The 14,319-nt window shown below is 54.7% G+C and overlaps 4 protein-coding genes across 4 annotated transcripts; 2 read left to right on the forward strand and 2 right to left on the reverse strand.

Annotated features, from left to right (window-relative positions):
* Window positions 1-26: 26 nt before the first annotated feature.
* Window positions 27-8,350, reverse strand: SODALDRAFT_351828 (phosphatidylinositol 3). Its single transcript, XM_028613560.1, has 11 exons — window positions 7,719-8,350; window positions 7,012-7,658; window positions 6,661-6,935; window positions 6,190-6,597; window positions 5,966-6,130; window positions 5,802-5,898; window positions 5,252-5,728; window positions 4,928-5,188; window positions 3,620-4,861; window positions 2,594-3,549; window positions 27-2,486 (listed from the first exon to the last, which is right to left on the reverse strand). The coding sequence occupies exons 1-11, from the start codon at window positions 8,290-8,292 to the stop codon at window positions 239-241; spliced, it is 7,350 nt and encodes a 2,449-aa protein (XP_028465386.1). The 5' UTR covers window positions 8,293-8,350; the 3' UTR covers window positions 27-238.
* Window positions 8,351-9,545: 1,195 nt separating this feature from the next.
* Window positions 9,546-11,275, forward strand: SODALDRAFT_380031 (hypothetical protein; the record flags this gene model as incomplete). Its single annotated transcript, XM_028615085.1, has 5 exons — window positions 9,546-9,656; window positions 9,733-9,806; window positions 9,882-10,099; window positions 10,189-10,809; window positions 10,920-11,275. 5 exons carry the CDS (start codon window positions 9,546-9,548, stop codon window positions 11,024-11,026), a joined length of 1,131 nt encoding a protein of 376 aa, XP_028465387.1. The 3' UTR covers window positions 11,027-11,275.
* A 493-nt stretch (window positions 11,276-11,768) lies between these two features.
* SODALDRAFT_340795 (V-type ATPase) lies at window positions 11,769-12,644 on the reverse strand (the record flags this gene model as incomplete). Its single annotated transcript, XM_028612987.1, has 5 exons — window positions 11,769-11,811; window positions 11,910-12,080; window positions 12,206-12,321; window positions 12,387-12,500; window positions 12,597-12,644. 5 exons carry the CDS (start codon window positions 12,642-12,644, stop codon window positions 11,769-11,771), a joined length of 492 nt encoding a protein of 163 aa, XP_028465388.1.
* Window positions 12,645-13,865: 1,221 nt separating this feature from the next.
* SODALDRAFT_361303 (hypothetical protein) lies at window positions 13,866-14,304 on the forward strand (the record flags this gene model as incomplete). The annotated part of the gene is made up of 3 exons (XM_028614354.1): window positions 13,866-13,872; window positions 13,940-14,169; window positions 14,281-14,304. 3 exons carry the CDS (start codon window positions 13,866-13,868, stop codon window positions 14,302-14,304), a joined length of 261 nt encoding a protein of 86 aa, XP_028465389.1.
* Window positions 14,305-14,319: the final 15 nt, after the last annotated feature.

The raw sequence follows: 14,319 nt of genomic DNA on the forward strand, positions 1-14,319 counted from the left end.
AACCCCCTACATCATGACCAGCCTCACCTCCCCTGAACATCTATCTCACTTCTTCGATGCCTCCCAAGGAAAAAGCCCCGAACAAAAAGCGATTTTATACATGAATTCTTCTTTCACCGGATCTATTCTTTTACCTGTATGCACCCTCAAATCCAATACGCCCCCCTTGTAGCCATCTTATGCGCACATACCATACTCTATCTATGTCTATGTAGATCCAGAACCATGCCATGGCGCTTCACAAGAACGGACACCATCCAATATACATGGCGGACAAGTTCCTCGGGTCGACCGCCTGCTTGATCAGCTCGTCCACGTACCCTTCCACGCCCAGGGGGATGCTCTCGTTGGGCAACAACCCCCTGAGCTTCCTCTTGATACTCTCCACCACGTACGGCGGTTCCAGCCTCACCTCCCCCGGCGCCACCACCGCCGGCCCGCCCCGCCCCGTCTTCTTCACCTTCTGGAGGTCCAGCGTCGGGTCGTAGATAAACGCCTCCAGCACCGACATGAGCGTCTCCTCCTGCTGCCGCAGCACCCCGAGCGACAGCTCGCAGCACGTCCGGAAAGGGCCCTCGTAGCCGGCCATCCCCATCGCCGCCACCATGTTGTGCGTCAGCCGGAACGGCACCCTCTCCGGCTCCGCAAACGTCCGCCCCTTGTCGAACAGGCAGTTGAAGTCCACGTGGAACACCCCGCCGTTGTCCTTCTCCAGCAGCACGTTCTCCCCGTGCCGGTCCCCGAGCCCCAGCATCGTCCCCACCATCGACATGACCGCGCACGACCGCGTGTACTTGACCCGCGCCGCGAACCACTCCGCCGGGTGCGGGAACTGCTGCACGAACCAGTGGTGCAGCACCGGCGGGAACGTCCCCAGCACGTCCCGCTGCCACAGGTGGATGTTGTCCGCCCCCACCAGCGCCTCCTTCATCAGCCGCCGGATCCGCACGTAGTCCGGCGCCACCCCGCGCACCCGGTACTGGTCCAACAAGATGTCCCGCAGCGTCTTGAGCCCGTCCACCCACTCGATGACGCCGCACTCCTCGTTGAGCGGCGTCACCGCGTACGTCCGGATGTACAGCTGCCGCCGGCTCGACTCGCCGTCCCGCTTCAGCGCCCGGTTGATCATCCCGTTGAACTCCATCAGCCGCTGGTCCGTCCGCAGGTCGTCCTTGGGCTTGATCAGCAGCATGTAGTTGCTCCCGTCCGACCCCCGCGCCGTCAGCCGCCGCGGCCGCGCCAGCGACCCCAGCACCAGCACCTCGTCCAGGAACGACTCGATCGTGATCACGTCGCGCGAGAACGCCTTGTGCTTCCGCACGTTCTCCGTCAGCGTCGGGAGCGTCGCCGACAGGCACCGCTCGATCGGCACCACCAGCGGGCACGGCGTGCACTTGTGGTTGAAGTACAGGTCCCGCGCGATGCTCGCCGTCGTCGTCCGGTTGCTCTGGAACGTGCCGTTGTTGCACGCCACCAGCAGCTGCTCCGCCAGCTTCTCCCCCATCCGCAGCAGCAGCTTCACGTCGTAGCTGCCGTTCTCCACCTTGGCCGACGACCCCCGCAGCATCTGCAGGATCCGCTGCCCCCGCTCCCTCCGCTCCGACGCCTGCTTCGTCGTCATGATCCCGAACAGCCCCCAGAGCGCCTGCCGCGGGTGCGCCTCCACCACCTTGACCAGGATCCGCGCCAGCCTCTCGAACACCTGTTGGTTCGGGTGCGCGATTCTCGCCACAATCTGCGGCAGCGCCGTGTAGAACACGTACGCCGGCAGCTTCGCGATGTACTTGTCGAGGAACTTGTGCAGCATGTTCAGCTGCTCCACCCGTCTCCGCTGGAGTTCGCGCGAGATGGACATCTTCCCCTCCGGCGGCTTGTCCACCTGCGCCCCGAGATCTAGCCAGAGCGTGAGAATCCTGGGCAACGTCTGGTGGAGGTATTTCGTTCCGTAGCTCAGCGACCGCAGGTAGTTCTCCATCACCAGCCTCGCAATCTCGCCCTGCAGATAAGCGTCGCTCTGGTGGTCCAGCTTGAGAGACTGCTCCGATTCCATCAGCTTCTTGTAGTGCCGTCCCAGGAAGAAGTGGCCCTTCTCCCACGCCGAGAGCGTCTTGGGCACTTGTTGGTACTTGTCGCGAAGCGCCACCACGTGCGTCTGGCCCGCCGCGTCCAGCCATTTCGCCAGCGTCAGCTGCGCCCTCGCCGTTAACATTCTCTGCTGCATGTCGAGGCCCTTTGCCGAACCCGCAGCGCTATTGATCTGCGTTGCGAACTTGTTGGCATCGATAGCCCCCTGCAATACCTGGATGGCTTTGCGTGGATGCCCGTCCTTCCATAGCAACCTCGCGTTCTCGATGACCGCATAGTCGTCACCGAGCTGGGAGGCGTGGAGAACCGCGTTCAGAGACTGGTGCATCGAGTTTGCTTTCCGTGCGAGCCGGGCACTGGCGAGCCAGAGGGATGAAATGTCGAGATTCGAGAACTTGGGTCTAGATAGCAGTGAGTATGAAAAGAAAGTAGACAACGGTGGGAAGAGAGAGGGAGGTAAAAAAGAAATAAAGAAAAGGAGAATGGAGAATGGAACATGACAACGTACCGGCACAGTTCCATGGCAGCCCGCCGAATGCTTAAAAGATACTGCTTATCGTGGACGTATGGTCCCAGGACCTCCAGCCGTCGGTTGAGAAGGTCCAGGACCACCTGGTGCGCCGGCCCTTCCGGCTCTACTGTGTCGGCGATGATCTCGATATCAGTAAGGACATGGCAACGAAGCATGAGCTCGTGGGACGCCTGCAAGGTCGACGTCGCCGAGTACGTCATGGCCGACGCGATCTTCTCTCGCAAGCTCTGCATCGTCTGCTTGAACGTGACGTCGTCGCGTTGCCTGTGGCGCATCGCGTTGAACAGCTCCGCGATCCCGACGTTGAACTCATCCAACGGGTCCCCGTGGAACCGGCTCGCGTATTTGGAAAGGCTCTCCCAGCGGCCCGTAGCCCACGCAGCTTCCACCGCGAATGGGACGATCTTGTTCTCGGACACGGCTTCGGTCTGCATGCCCTCGACGTAGTTCAAGAGCACATCGTGTTGCCCGGACTGCTTGAGGCAGTTGAGCAGATCCACTTGAACGTCGACATTGTGAGGCTCCTCCGCCAGTTTGATCTCATACCAAGTCTGCGCCGCAGACCACCTTCCGGCCTTTTTGTGGCTGAGAATCTGCTGGTTGATATCCAAGACGTGTAGGCGGGCGGAGATACCCTCGAGGCCGTCGGGCTCGTCAATTTGCGCGTAGATATCCTGCAGACGCTCCAGGAGCCGCGTCCTCTCCGTGGGGTCTCCTTCGTTCACTTCGATTTCTTGAGCGTGGTGCTCGAGATAGAAGAGCGCGCGAGAGTACTGGTTGCAGTCTACGGCGCGCTGGGAACGTAGCTCTGGCGGTATCCTGTCTACCATTGCTCTTACACGCGAAATCGCTGCCTCGTCCGACTCGGCTACAGTGCGGCGGGTTTTCTCCTGGACCCATCTCATCGCATAGTCGAGAACACGAAACACGGCCTGTGGGATACTTCTCGTCAGTAAAACATCCCAACAAACCAATATGACGATCCCCAATATCGCTACTTACCTCGCAGTACAATTTCATGTCCTCCCGTTCGGCATATGTGGCGTGATCGGCCGGTTGGTTTTGAAGGACGTTAAGGAGCTCACTCGTGACATGATTCCTTTCTTCCTCGCTGATCGCATCCCCGACCACGACATGAACAACCAAGTAAGGCAGGAGGAACTCTGCCACGGAGATGTCCTTGACCCGGATGACGCGAGTAAGGGGCTCGAAAAGCAGTTGTGCGTGGGGATTCTGTCCCTTCTGCAGGAGGTTCAGGACGTACGAACGCATCCAGTTGCCGTAGGGCTTCCCCCGGAAGAAGATGGGATATTCGGCCGACGGTAGGTTCGCTTGCGCAAGCATGTATCTCGACCTCAGGAACGGCCTCAGGACTTCGCGGACGTCTTCGGACAAGGCGAGCCACTTTCGGTAGACGCGCTCTCCATCCCGGATATTCTGCTGCTCCATCTCCAAGGCGGCTCGGATGTCTATCTTGTCCATGAGCTCTTGCATGGCAAAGGATAAGTAGCCCTGGAGTCTGGTGTCGGTTGTAGAGAGGAAGGATTTCACCAGAACCTCCTCCAGGATGAACAAGACAAAGTCCGTCATCTCCTCGCGCGCTTCAAGATTGGTGAGGATTGCCATGGACCTCTGCCGCCTCGTCGCCTCGATCCGGTTCGCGTCGAGACATCCCACCAGGCCCATGCATTGTGTGCATAGACTGCCAATGTCCGGTTGTGAGACGCTGTACTTCGCCGCACAGTCAAGGAGTGCTCGCATGAGCGTGGGAATCACACTGTCCGTTTGTTCGCCGACGGCTGACGTCTGGAGGTAACTTTGATTCTCTTTGAGGTATGCCACTAATTCGGTGAGACCCAGAAGCACAACACCGGAGTTCTGGTGACATATTCTCTCCGCGAACAGCGCAAAGGTAGTCCGCTTGTCCATCGGATGCCGCAGGGACGCAAGCTTAGATTCCACTTCTGACAGATACGGTATGTGCGCCAGGCGGGGCAGTTTGTTGATCATACCGCCATCGAGAACTTGTCGTGAGTTGTCCAGCATAGTCAACAGCAAATTCTTGGCCAGTCGCTGCGTGTCCGTGTCAAAGAGAGACCAATAATGATTGATAGTGAAAAAGGTAGGTTCGATGAGAACCTCCACATCCTCATCTTCGAGTTTGGTCAGCAGAGCGGCCCAGCAAGAGAATGCCGCGCTCCTGAGATCGTCGTGTGTCAAGGCCGATAGGAGACAGGCGGATATCTGAAGATGAGAGTCAGACACGGTCTTCGAATCCTGTTATCGCGATTACACGCCGCCTCTTCTTACCTGTGGCCGTGCAATTCGCACATATGCCCTGCACACCTTGATCATCTCCTCCATGGCGCGCAGGCAACGCCTCTGTGCTTCGACGGGAGGAGATCTCAGCTGACGGTCATTGATAACATCGACCAAGCGCGACATCAGCCCTAGCAAGTACGACTCCAAAAATCGGCCCACCACGTTGGCTGCTTGTTTCTTAGATTTGGTCTTCAGGTCGCCACTGGCCGTCATCAACTGGGTACACATCCAAGTCAAGGCGTGGATAATCTGCCCAAAAGAAAGAGGAAGTCAGCCCAAGGTCCCGCCGGCTCTCAGGGGTTGGACACTCACCCGAGGCTTCTTGTCCTCATCGGCATCACCAGCAGACTTGAGAAGCTCGAGAACAATAGAGAGGGCTTCTGGTTGCATCAATCCCGTGAGTGTGCAAGATTCAAAGTGGGAGGCAAACTCGCGGAGCCTCGACATGACAAACTGCTCAATGTCGGGAACATCTTGGATGAGGAGAAGCGCCATGATGGGTCCATTGTTGTCGCTGTCCATCAAGACGGATATGGGGTCCTTTTCCTGACGGGCGTCAACAATCTTCTGGACGACGTCCTTCTTCTTCATAAGGACAAGCCAAGGCAGCGCATAGCTCTGGACGTGGAGCAGCAGCTGGTTGACTGATATCTGGAGCAATTCGGCAAGCGCACGACTAATTTGGGGTCTCGAAACCATGTCTTTGACGGCAAAGAAAGCCAAGTTGCCCCAGAAGGGTTCGAATAACTGCCGACAAGAGACCCTGCGGCTCGCAGCAAGATTGATAATCTGCGTGATGGCTGGTGGTTAGCTCGGCTTTGACACAGTAGGCAGGGCAGGCAATGACAATGACAGTGCAGACCTCGCTGAAGGCACATGACGAGATGAGACTGTTGTTGCCACCAAGATACTCAAGTAACTTGTGTAGAACCAGATTAAGTTCGTCCCCCGAGACGATCCTATTCGCGTTGTGTTGGTTAGATACGAGTCAACAAGAACAGCTGGGAGGGGAGTGAAACGACATACCTGCCCAGCTGGCCCCAGGCCATGATATTAGTCTCACCAGCGCCCATGACGCTCTGGTCGGAGATCCCCTTGAGGAGAGCAAGGGCATTTTTGCGGTTCCGGTCCACGACCGCCTCCGCAATTTCTGTAGACATGGATCGTCTCATGAACACTGCCAGAGTTCGACTATCGCATTGCGCGTTAGACTGATATCCCACCTCCGGAGTCTTCGGTGATGAACTTACCCAGCAGCAATACGAAGTTCTCTGATGGAGCTTTGCATACATTGCAGACACCACTGTCCGAGCTCCGAAGTTTCAAGATCGAATAAGTGAGAATCATCAGTATGTGTGATCAAGCGTCTAATACAGAGCATGGCAACGACTCTTTGACGACGAGAGCTCAAGAAGGGTTCGTCGCCAACGAGATTGATGAAGATAGACTGCGCCTCAGCCTTTGCCTGAGCATTGAGTTTCTTGGACCGCGGCCCGACACCGTTTGACCTCGAGCAATAATCACAACGAGACATCCGCTTTTCACGGTCATGGTCCGATGGCGCAAAGCAAACAGCATCGTCGACCACACAGCACATGAGGGATACTAGATTGATCACGGCACATTGATCGGCTTCGTTGAGTTTGGAGTAGTTGGCCCTATTACCATGTGAGTGACGAGGTGGAGGTGCACCCGGGTGTCAAGGGCCGGCTGGAGCTTACCAGAATGCGCCGGTCAACGACAATCCGACCGCATCAGGATCGACACCGAGTATCCGGTATATTACTGCAAGTAATTCGGGAAGCTCTGCGGCCTCGGAAGAAATCTTTCGACGTTTCGCAGGGAGTTCCGAAGCTGGTTCGGCTTGCGGGGCGAGTTGCAGAGCTTGTACTTGACAGCGAAGGTCTGGGTCTGTAAAGGACGCCGGCTGTGTGTCCGATGTAAGCTCTTTCGGAGGGGTAACCCCAGTCGTTTGAATGAGAACCTGGACGGATCGCTTCACGGGGGTCAGCCTCTCGAACGAAAAGGTCGTCAGGTAGCGCGACGTGGCAGGAAGGAGAATGGAGACATACTCGAAAATCGGTGGGCTCTCCCAGCAATGGGAAATGAAGCATGAGAGCTCGTAATGGATCAAGGATTTTAGATACAATCAAGCTGCCAATGCTCCTATCCCGGAGGGCAAGATTGGCTAGGTGTAGTAAAGCGTTACAGAAAGCCTTTCTAGCAGGCTCAGCTCGGGTTTGATCGGCGGTCGTGAGTTCATAATGTTGGTCCACCATATCGGCGCAGTGCAAACCTAGTAGTGTGTACACCTTCCTTCGAGCAACGAGGTTCGACCCCAGACTCGGCGGGAACAGCAAGGACAGTGTCGCTTGCAGGGTCCCTACTTGGTTCGCAGGAACAATATCTTTCCAGCTATGTCGGATTACGCGAAGGGAGAACAGAGAGTCTAGTAGCCAGGGCCTATGTGTCGAGAGAGCGGGGCTACCAACGAGGTGGTGTTGCGACACGAGTGGTCGGGACAGGATAGTCAACAAGCTAGACACATGACGGATGGCTTGAGACGTTTGAGCGATGGTGTACGTGCTCTGCTTCGCCGAATGCGTGGCATTCTTTCCGATGATGAGCTCCAAGCTGCCATCTTCCGGTAGTGTCATGTGTAATGGTGCATCTCGTGAGGTTGAGGAGGGGAGTAAGTTGCGCAGCCGTAGAAGCAAAGCTACCCCGTCGTGTCAGTCGTCATCGAATTCAAGAACATGTCCAGGCATGGATCCCTCACCATCTGAAATCTCCCGAAAATAAGCCACAATATCTGCAAGGGTGTTCTGAAGAGCTTGAGACAGGGCCAGGAGTGCCAGGAGCTCTTGGAAGAAACCCTCGATGTCGGGGCTGAGGTCCAGGAACTGGGCATGGCCCAGGAGCCGAAGTAGTTTCGGAAAAACCCATACCCAGAGGGGTTCATCTCCCCGTAGCTCAAACTGCTGTTCTGTCGCATCGATATATTGCAGAACGGCGGGCGTCTCGTGGACAATAAGCTTGAGGAAGCTGATGGCACGAAGGACTTCCGATCGCAAGTGGTTCCGATCGGCGAAGGGATCATTGAGTCGAAGGCCTCCTAGGACGGCACGAATGAAGACGTAGGTCAAGAGATGGTTGTGCCCGAGTTGATCTTCCGGGGTCTTAAGGAGGCCGGGGTTGCTCTCGACTTGCTGGATAATAGCAGACAGCCTTCTCAGCTCTGCATTATCGTCGGAACGAGATGTTCTTGTAGAAGCCGAGATGTTCTCGACGAGCTGGGCGGCCAATGTAGACGGCGGAGGAGCAAACTCGGCGCCCCCGTTGTGTGAGACCATGATGCCATTTGGGGAGGTCGGCCAGGTTCGCGGTTGTGGTTCATTCCCTGGGTGACATTGCGGTGAAGAATCGAAGCCATAGATGGAGGGCGTGGCTATGATGGGTTACACTAGCAAACACGAACCGCGATAGTGGGGTTTCCCTCACAACAACGCGAAGTCACGTGATGATTCGGTGCCGTTGTCCGCGGCTTATATAAGATAAGCTACGTTGCCTGGCTTGACGGTTACTGAGTTCACCGTCCAACATAAAAATCTTCCCCCACCGCGGGTACTGTTTTTGTTTTATGACCGTCGTCAGACACATACGAGGTTAGGTTTATTCCGTCAACGAACCATTGAACCGTCGTGGAGGACCTGCAACGGTCTTCTTGATGCTTAAGCAGCTTGTCCGGCAGATACATCATGGCGACGCGGAATCCGTTATATCCGAAGTACATAGTGTGGCCGAGCAACAGCACATGGATGACGTCATCAACACAACCAATAGGGTCAGCATCATGATCCCGAGGATCAATATTCAGTGGTGAAAATCTATCTTCATGATCGGAAGGAGCTGATATACCTTATGCTTGCCCTTTTATGGCGAGTACAAGATAGCATAGTACATGATTGCTCTGATGACAGTGGAACGAGAGGTCAAGTTCAAGGAGGCTTTATGTCTTTTCCACCAACCACCCCTACTATGCGAACATCATATAGTCAAGCATCTGCTGGGAAGCAAAAAGCGGAATACTTACACAGCCGCCAGCTATAACGTAGCCCAAAAGTATATATAAAGTGTTTACCCGATTCTGCATGCAACTCGTAACTTCGTACCTGGGTAATTACCTACCTTACCTACCTACCTTATGTACGGCGTAGGTAGGTACTTTCGGTATGGGTACCTTATGGAGGGGTATGATACATGGACACCGGGCAAGTCTCGGAAAGGGATGCCCGATATCCACCGATCTGGTGCGATGGCACGAGCTGACGACGGCAGAAGGAGGTAGGGTTTAGAGACCATTAGGTATATCGTATAAAAGCGTCCGGGGAAATCATACGAAAAAGACGTTTATTAGCAGGACCTTCGCAGAGACGTTCCTTGCTACTATGATCATATAACTACCCCGCCTATTTCTGATACACTTACTCCGGAGAAACGTTCTTACAAAGAACCTCTCACACCTGCCAGGTCAAAAGTACCTAACCTAGTATTTATCAACATCAACGCCTACCTTACTAAGATCAACTGCGTAAAGCAGAGTTAAATGCTCGTACATCGCGCTTGCGTCGTCATCCGTCTCCGCATCACCAGCGTGCCTCCTTTGCTGGATGTTACGTACTACCCACCCATCGTGGTCGAGGAGAAGAAGTCGGTCGTACGAATTCAAGGCAGGACACCATAGTGTCTGAGAAGACCCCTCAATTTCCCCTCACATGGGCTGGGATCCGTAGTCTTCTAAAAGGCATGCTCGTCGCCTCCTGACGATCCGACGACTCTTCCTTGTTTCCCCTTTCAAACCTGGGCTGTATTGTTGTTCCTCTGATCCCCTTTCATACCGGCTCTCCCCTTCGTTCTTACCTTCGTCTTGCCATTGCTCCAGAATTAATTCGACATCCCTACGATTTCCGCGTCAGTTATATCAGAGGTATATCATCTCACGCCATCACCTAAAGTCTCCTAAGCTTCCCGCTTCCCCCGCTCGCCATTCAACCCCTCCCGAGCCTCATACCATGGCCGCCGCGACAGAACTCAGCCACCATTTCCCCAGGACTGACGATGTCGAGACGGCATCCGTCCACTCCGAAGCCCCATCTTATGGTATGTAAGAGAGAGGGTGCATTACTCGCACCTAATCATCTACTTGCTATTGTCCAGAGTTGGACCTAGCTAACGAGAAGCTTTTCAAGTGTCCGAGGCACCTTCCTACCACACTGTCGCTTCCCAACATGAGCCCATCCCTCCCTACACCCCTCCAGGGACAACCACCACGAGTCACAGTACCAGCATAGTCCAGCCCGGAGCATCAACCGCTACTTCAGGCCAAACCTCTGCACCTGCCCGCACACCCCCCTCGTCTTCCCGGCCACGGACAACAGGCCTCCCTCCCATACCACCCCGAAGCTCCGCAGTCCCTCAACTAGACCAGTTTCGCATCCCAACCTGGTCCCCAATCCATTCGAACCCAACATATCACAATGTAGCACGCCGCCGTGCCCGCGGAGACGCCAACGATCCTGTCGCGTCCCTTCGCCGTTCGATTTTCCTCGAGCGCGTAGCTGAAGACGAGGATCGTCTTTCTTCTTCCTCCTCCTCCTCCTGCTCCTCTTCGTCATCCCCGTCTTCTTCCTCAAGCCATGCTCGACCCGGCTCCTCGTCGACATCCTCGGCATCGACACCCCGTCGTCCGCTTGAAGATCCCCATCTCGTGGGCGAGGCTGCTGCGGCGGAAGCAAGACGCGTCAGACTCGCCCGCGAGAGAGGGAACGAGATCCTCATACAAGAGGATCGTCAATGGAACTGGTTCATCGGTATGCCGTCACCCGTCTTGTCTCCCCTCTGCGCAGAATTGGTCTACCGGACGCCCTTTATCTATCTTGGTGTAGTTGGGTATGTAATAAGCTGACGCCCAAAAACACAGCCCAGATGGGAGACTGGGATGAGCGGGATCGCAGCTGGACTCGGTTCCGACGGGAGATCGAATCGGGACAGCGGACAAAGCTTTCTCGCCGACTCGCAGGAAATTGAATTGCGGCAGCGGAAGAAGTTCCTTGCCTTTCGAGCGATGGATCCTCTTTTCTCGCGCTGGCGTGGGATCACTGTCGTTTGTGCTCTTTATTATCATTATGGGGAGGTGTCTTGGTGAAGAATGAACCCAGCAACAGAACCCAAGGCTTTTGGTAGGGCATCACTGGGACAGCAATTTGCAGCTATAGTTTTAGGTAGCTTAGCATAGTGGGAAACTCATCTGGGGCCGAAAACGATACCCCTCCGAAGAATATCGATTGAAGATATCGTGTATATCCTCAGTCAAGTCACACATGTGGATCGAGGAGAGGTTAGTCCGAATTCTCAGTTGTTCTTGGCGTCTATCACGGTGCGGAGACCGGATGGTCCGTAAAGCAGCACTCTGCCCCTGAAATGAGCACTCATTTCATAGTTCCATTCATATATAGACATATGCGTGCCGGGGAGCACATATCTTGAGCGATCGAGACGTCCCAGTGCAAAAGCGACGTCCGATGGAATGTCCTGTCTCGTCTCCCGCTAGTGCGAAGATTCAATATCTCCTTCCACATAAAAAAGAAACGCCGTATTAATGCAGTCGCCTCTCGCCCATCCTGATTAGGGGTTTCTCGACCTCTTCCCGCGAGCCTTCGGAGCCTGGATTATGAGTCCGACAGTTATATGATACAGTGGTTCGCACTTTCCAACTCTTTCGTTGGGGAGTTTCACGTTGGTCGGTCGATGCTGTCGTCTTTGCTTTGTTTCAGCCGGCGCTTCTCGTGTTGAGGATCAGAGCGACGATGAGGCTTGCGCGGCGCATAATGTTAGCAAAAAAAAAAAAAAAAAAGGATTGCAACACTCGCATCAGCATTAGGGGGGGTAGTCTCTGCGGTGTTCTCCTTACCCGTACAGTCCGAGGACTTCGCCAAAGATAAGAATGAGGACCATGCCGACGAAGATGCGGCTCTGTTCCATGTAAGCGCGAACGCCCTTGTCGCCGACGATGCCGATCGTGTATCCTGCTGCGAGACCGGCAAGGCCTACTGAAAGACCTGCGGCAAGGTGCATGAAGCCGCTGTAACGCCGGATGGAGTGTCAGCAATGATGGTCTGTGTTCTGGAGCTTGAATCGCACTCCAGCGCGGGAAAAGACGAGGGAAGACGGAGATGAGGACGATAGGTAGAGACAAGTTGGGCTGACCTGAACAAGCTGTAGTGGCCGCCGGAACTGGGAGGGACCAGGTCTTGGGCGATGAGGACGGAGACGACGAGGGCGTACACGGCAATGATACCGGACATGACGACTGGGATCAAGCACTGTTGAATGTATCATATTAGACATAATGTCAATGCGTAGGAGGGAAAGAGGACGAGATGCATGCCTTCATGATTAGATCTGGCCTAAAGGTTCCCACGCCGGCAATACCAATGCCTGACTTGGCCGTGCCGTAGGCGGCACCCATGCAGCCAAAGATCATGGCTCCCGCAATTCCACCCTGATGAAAACTTGATGTCAGCATCAGGATTCCATGTTGCCCAAGACGACGTGCCGTTGCCCATATCGCAGGCAAAGATGGGGTGGGGCGCTTTACCATGCCCACGAAGGGCGCGAACTTGGGCGCAAGATCGGTGTCGGCCATCTTTTCGTATCGAGTGTCCCTTCTACCCTGTTATGCTGTGATAGAACCAAGAGAGGAGAGTGGGTGGAAAGACGTCGATGCTGCTCAGACGCCTTGTTTGGGCGAGGGTTCTTTGATGTCTCGATGTTGTCACCTGTAAGCCGCATGTATAGAGCTGATATCCTGGGCTTTGGAGCTTCTCATTGAAACGGCGACCAAAAAAGAAGTCACGCGCATCCTCACATGATTCAAGCTTTGGGGCCCCATAAATTGAAACCTTCGAAGTACCTACGTAGCATTACGTAATGAACTACCTAGGTACTCCGTACCTGTTTTTATCTGCCCTGTGCTGTGCCTGACAAGACGAGTGGGGACCACGAACTGGATTCATCTCTTCATCCAGCCAATCCGTACCTGATACAACTAAGGTATTCGGCCTCCAGGTAAAGAGCCTTCAGCGTCTTGTGGTACACTATAATTACCATGTGCATCATTTTCTTTCTTTCTTTTGTTAATCATACATCTAGTCTTAATCTCTTCCATGCATTTGATACCCTTTGTCGGAGGTAACCAATACTGCTGCAGTTGCATACCCATCAGGGGCTGATCCTGGTCTGGGTCTGTCCAAAGACACTCGCAGCAGTGCAGGTAGGTAACCCACCATAACTGGCGTGCGTCACCCGTCACCCGTCACCCGTCACCCCCGTCACACGCGGGCCCGACGTGTTTCTGTGGTTTCCCCAGGAGATAGGGAGGCCTGGCCTCTGATGGGCCTTGTTAAAAAGTCAACAAGCGAGCTGACCCGTTTCACAACATCAAATTTGGTGCTTTTTCAGCCAGTTAACCAACTCCTTTCGTGTCGCGATATTAGAGAGAGAGAGAGAGAGAGAGAAGAAGAAGGAGAAGAAGTAGTAGTCGCGACAGAGACCCTTGAAAGTCGCTGGAGTTGATTTTTTATTTTATTTTATTTATTTACGGGTATTTTGGGCCTTTTGAGTGGACCAGCTTTTGGAGCCGTTAGAGCTGGGCTCCTCCTTCCGTAGGTAGGTACCTTATAGAGTACCTTACTAGGTAGATAAGGGAGGTACGTCCCTAAGCCCGGACCTGCCTAGTGGCCTATTCAGCCTGGTCGGTTTAAGTGGATCGAGAGGGATCCCGGCCGGGGATGCAGATTGCCCACGACGCCTGCTTCTTTTAGGATCCTCGACAGTCCAGCCCTGGTTGTCCCAAAGTTGTACAACTATGATTTGTATGGTTTTTCTACCTTACTTGATTTTCTAGCATACCGTCCACTCGCATTTCCACGCCGCATCTAGCGCTTCCCGATTCCGATGGCCTGACAGGAACAACTCGATCATCAAGCACCACCTCGTCTCCCGCGTCTCCCGCGTCTCCCGCACAACATCCATCCATCCGACCACGCCCGCACCTCCGCTGCTGCAGCAAATTCGAGTTACTCTTGGCTTCCGGGGCTGCTGCCGTGTTTCCCACCTTTCTCAACCTGTTCTGGGCCTTTACGTCGGCCACACCCCCCAAACGAGCCAACGTCAGTCAATCCTCCACCCGCCAAAACAAAATTAAACACCAAAAATTTCTAAAGAAGAGGGAACAATCATAAACGACGCCTTCCGATTGTGTGGCCGAGGGCGGACACTAGCACCCTATCCCGCCCCCGCACTGAGATTGAGAGCGGGAG

The sequence above is a fragment of the Sodiomyces alkalinus genome, assembly GCF_003711515.1.
Source record: "Sodiomyces alkalinus F11 unplaced genomic scaffold SODALscaffold_7, whole genome shotgun sequence".
Lineage (NCBI taxonomy): Eukaryota > Fungi > Ascomycota > Sordariomycetes > Glomerellales > Plectosphaerellaceae > Sodiomyces > Sodiomyces alkalinus.